Source organism: Parus major, linkage group LGE22, assembly GCF_001522545.3.
Source record: "Parus major isolate Abel linkage group LGE22, Parus_major1.1, whole genome shotgun sequence".
Classification (NCBI taxonomy): domain Eukaryota; kingdom Metazoa; phylum Chordata; class Aves; order Passeriformes; family Paridae; genus Parus; species Parus major.
Genome location: NC_031798.1, coordinates 452,183 through 456,923, shown reverse-complemented (window position 1 = coordinate 456,923; position 4,741 = coordinate 452,183). Strand labels below are relative to the sequence as shown.

The 4,741-nt window shown below is 56.7% G+C and overlaps 1 protein-coding gene across 1 annotated transcript in view; it reads left to right on the top strand.

Annotated features, from left to right (window-relative positions):
• Positions 1 to 2,318, top strand: part of LOC107215680 (keratin, type II cytoskeletal 80) — a 17,808-nt gene extending 15,490 nt beyond the window's left edge. The window contains exons 7-9 of the mRNA XM_019009155.2: positions 108 to 333; positions 806 to 861; positions 937 to 2,318. Of these exons, the coding sequence (XP_018864700.1) occupies positions 108 to 333; positions 806 to 861; positions 937 to 1,106 (452 nt within the window). The 3' untranslated portion in view covers positions 1,107 to 2,318. The remainder of the gene's footprint in view (positions 1 to 107; positions 334 to 805; positions 862 to 936) is intronic.
• The last annotated feature ends 2,423 nt before the right edge of the window (positions 2,319 to 4,741 follow it).

Below are 4,741 nucleotides of genomic sequence, written 5' to 3'. Positions count from 1 at the left end.
GGTGTGTCCTGGGGGGAACAACTGGACAGGTGTGTGCTGGGGTGGGAATAACGGGACAGGTGAGGAATTCCCTCCCCCCCAAGCCCCCTCAGCTCCCTTTCCCACACTCCAGTGCCTGTACCTGGAGGAACACATCCGTGAGGCTGGCGAGCAGGGGGAGGGGACCCTCAGGGACGCCAAGGCCAAGGTGGCCGGGCTGGAGGAGGCCCTGCAGCGCAGCCGGGAGCACATGGCTCACCTGGTCCGGGAGTACCAGGAGCTCATGAACATCAAACTGGCCCTGGATGTGGAGATCCTCACCTACAGGAAGCTCATGGAAGGGGAGGAGAGCAGGTGAGCCAGGATTCCTCCATCTCAGGTGGGGAAGGGATGCACCAGGATACCTGGGGGGATGGAGACGTCATAAAATCACGGAATGCTTTGGGTTGGTCCGCCCAGTCCCACCCCCTGCCACGGGTAGGGTCACCTTCCACAGGCAGGGACACCTCCCAAAGCTCAGCTTGCCCAAATGCCAAATTCTGAGTCAGGTACTGAAGGTTTGGTCAAAGAAGGAACAAATCCTGGTGGTTCCCAGCAGTTCGATCCCATTTCTTGCTCTCAAGTCTTCCTCAGACTCCCCAGGCTGAGATTCCAGACCTTCTCCAGGTGCTTCACCCAGGGGCTGTTGAAGCCCTTCCTGGTCCAACCACACCCTTGGTCCTACCACTATCCCAACTCCCCCAGGCCAAATTCCCCCCAGCCCTTTGCACCCTTTGCTCTGGGAGAGCTGAAGCCATGTCCTCACACTGTGTCCTTCCCTTCCCAGCATGGAGCAGCCCATTCCCACTGTCATCAGCGCTGTCCACTCCTGCCCAAAGCCCCGTAAGTGCTTTGATCCCTCTGATCCAGGAGATCAGGGAATGGATGGAAGGGTTTGAACCTTCCCCCTTCTCCCAGTTTCTGCCAGCACCCTGCGGAATTCGCGGCTGTTTGCCCGGGGCTCAGGGGACACGGAGCCAAGCGGAGGCAGCACCAGGAGCCCCAGGAGAGCCCAGGACGTGCTGGGGACTCCGGACACCGGGACCCAGCCCAAGCTCAGCTCCGAAGCCCCCGAGGAATGTTCGTAGAATGGGATGAACACGGATCCAAGGCACCTGGGAAGCTCTTCCTCCTGAACTCCAGCCCACATCCAAGGGATGAAGGATGAGGATCCTGTCCAGGCTGTCCCCTGTCTTCCCACCATCCCAGTTCACAGCTCCATTCCCAGTTACAGCAGGAACCAGCCCAGGACTTTAGGGACTCTCCCATTCCCTTCACCTTCCTCTCCAGGGCTCCCTTCCCAGGGGATTTGCAGTCACCCCTTGGAATGTGCCCAGCAGGAGGGAAATGTCCCTACCCCAGTTTTAGCTGCTGCCATTGGTCCCTTTACTGGTGTTTCCAAACCCTTTCCCTGCTTCGAGGGTGATCCCTGATGTGGCTTCCAAGGAAAACCATCCAGGTTTCCACACTGGGGAGAGGGAGGAAAACAACCCCAGGGATGGATTTGTCACCTGGATTGACACCCTGGGGGACCCTTGGCCACCTCAGGGCATTTCTCTCCCTTTGGGGGGACCCTCATTCCATTCCATTCCATTCCATTCCATTCCATTCCATTCCATTCCATTCCATTCCATTCCATTCCATTCCATTCCATAAGTCCTTCCTATCCTCCCTCTCTCCAGGCTCCACACAGCAATTCCAGCTCCTAAAATTGGGGTATTGGTTCCTATTTAACTGCACTGGGAGCATCCTGGTTTGGTTTGGGAGGGACCTCAAAGCTCATCCCATTCCCACCCCGGCCATGGGGTGGATATCCCAGGTTGCTCCAAGTCCTGTCCAACCTGGCCTTGGACACTTCCAGCGATCCAGGGACAGCCACAGCTGCTCTGGGAAATCCATTCCAGGGCCTCATCACCTGCAAAGGGAAGAATTTCCTTCCTAAAATCAAATCCAAATCTTCCCTCTTTCAGCCTAAAGCTGGAGATCTCCCTTGCCTTTGTATTTATTGACCTCAGCTTGTACCTGACCCAGCTGCCCCCACTGGCCAATCCCAATCCCGATGCTCCAGACTCCTGGAGCCAGCCCTGGATGTTCCACGTGGCCTTGGCACAGCCATCCCTGCAGCCTCTTTCCAACCTCACCCTGAATCCTGCAGGATTCCTGACTCCAGCTGCTGCCACTCATCACCCCCCTCCAAAATTCCCAGATTCTGGGTCCCCATTCCCACATCCCCACAGGAAAGGAAGCACAGCTCTGGCTCACGGGGTTTGGCTGTTACAATAAAGTTCTGTTACTCTGAACCCATCCTGTCCTTGGTTTTCTCCCAGCTTCCCACCACTGGCACCTGGAGCAGGACTCACCTGGGGGCTGTGGCTGAGTTCTGGCAGCCAGGCAAGGCTGGAATTGCTTCCCAGGGTCTGACCTGGGATGAAGAACACGGGGCCAGGGGGGCAGACACGGTGTGGGATGCAAGGCCTTGGGGACCAATTTTGGGAATGAGGGGAAAAATTCAGCACTGCTCAGCTTCCCCTTCCCAAACTCCTCCTGCCCCTCTGCAAAGGGGAATTCCTGCACACTCGGGCACCCAATTTCCCTGCAGCCCCTCATTCCAGAGGAGTCCTTCTGGTGCTCCTTTATCCCCAGAGGGACTTCCCTGGGACATCCAAACCAGACCAGGTTCCCTGGGGTGATGGAGGACCCAAATCTGGGAGCAGCTTTGCTGTTTACTGCTCACCTGGGTGATGCTCTGCCTTTCCATGGTCAGCTTCCCCATCCCAAACTCTTCCTGCTCCTCTCCAAAGGGGAATTCCTGCACACCTGGGCCAGGTTCATCCTGGGCACCTGCATTTCCCTGCAGCCCTTCATTCCAGAGGTGCCCTTTTGGATCACAGATGTTCCCTGTTCCCCTGGAGAACTTCCCTGGGAGATCCAAAGCAGCCCAGGGCCCCCAGGGTGCTGGAGGACCAAAATTTGGGAGCAGCTCTCCAGGCCCAGGGCAGGGGATGGGAGACAGAGGATGGGAAGGACATTCCAGAGGAGAGGAAAGAGTTAAATCCAGTTTGCTGGCAGGATGGGGAAGAGGGGGCTCTGAGCAGTTCCCAGTTGCTCCCAGTTGGGCAGGGTTAGTGCAGGGCTCCTCTGGAGCCAGGAGCCCACAGTGCCCTTGGGAAAAGCCCTTCCCAGGCTGAGGAACAAAGCGAGGTCTGTGCTCAGAGCAGCCCCATCCCCAGGACAGGAGCAGGAACAGGGCTCCTGTTGTCCAGGATAAGGCTGGAATGGGAGCCCAAACTGGGGGATCTGGAGGCTGGAGGGCTCAGCCGAGACTTTCCCACTGCTTTTCCTCCCTGACATTGGATTTTGGGGATGGTTTTGCTGTTTCTGAGCCTTCAGCAGCCATGGGATTGGGAGAGATCCCTGAGGCCACAGCAGGGGATTAAAGGGTTGGTCTGAGACCTGGGATTTTTGTCACATTCCTGGACCCAGGTCCCCATTCTGGGACACAGGAGGGACAGACCCAACCCAGCATTCCCCTGTCCCACTGCTCCCAGCCTCAATTCCCACTGCCCAGTTCCCAAGGGCACCAGGAACGGGTCCATCCAGCAGAATTCCTGTGCCCCCTTAACAGGAGCTGAGCTGTGCCTGGGATGATCCATGGCTTTGGGACACACATCCTGCCCCCTCCACCATCCCTCCCTCATCAGGGCCCAGCCTCTTCCTCAGGGCAAATTCCTGTTGCTGTTATTATCCCAGGGTCACAACCAGCCCAAATTCCAGCTGTAATTTCCCCAGGGAATTGCTGCAGGTACCAGGCAGCACCATCAGCAATCCCTATCCCAGCCCTTCAAAAAACGTCCTGGCTGCACCCCCGGGTTGTCTAGATCAGTGCTGTCAATACAGAATAATATACACTGCATTTTCCTTTGTTTAGGGATAGAATGTGGAAAAATGGGGGAAACAGGGAAGGATGCAGCGGTGAAAGGCAGCCCCAGAAAGTGCCAGGATCATCACATACCTGTTTTTGGCTTAAAATGCCACAAAATCCCACCTGGCTGATTCCTAAACATTCATTAGAACTCAAAGGATCCTGAATTTGGGCAGGGGGGTGGGGGGGCTGATGGAAAAGCTCAGGTTTTATGGAAAAAGGATGGTTGTGTGATGGTTAGAATGTGCTTGGGGGGCTTGAGACATCGCTGACCTTCACAGATCCATGTAAAAAATGGATCAGGGGCTGATTGCTGGGAAAACCAGGGTTAGGGAGGGTAATTAACTAATAAAAGGGAATAAACTGCATAATTAACAGCATTCCCCCATTTATGGCTCAATAATGGTGTTTTATGGCTGATTCCAGTGATCCTCTTCAATCAGTAACTCCAGGGCACGTTCCCCATGGGGATTTGGGAGCTGCTGAGGGGGTCTGTGGGGTCAGGGGATATTTATCCCTCTTATCTGCCAGGCCACTCAGGAATCCACAGCCTCCTCCAGGCGACGCCGTATCAGCTCCAGCCGCTCCCAAGGATGATCCCATCCTGCCTGGAGCCTCTCCAGGACCGGACACGTCCAAAGTCCTGGAGGTCTCGGACGTGACACACCCCGGGGCAGATCCCGGAGTTCTGGAAACGGGGCCTGCGGGGATTTCGGGAGGAGCAGCAGGGAATCGGTCCCGGCTGCACGGGAGCGGAGCGCGGAGCCCGGAGCGCGGAGCCCGGAGCGCGGAGCCCGGAGC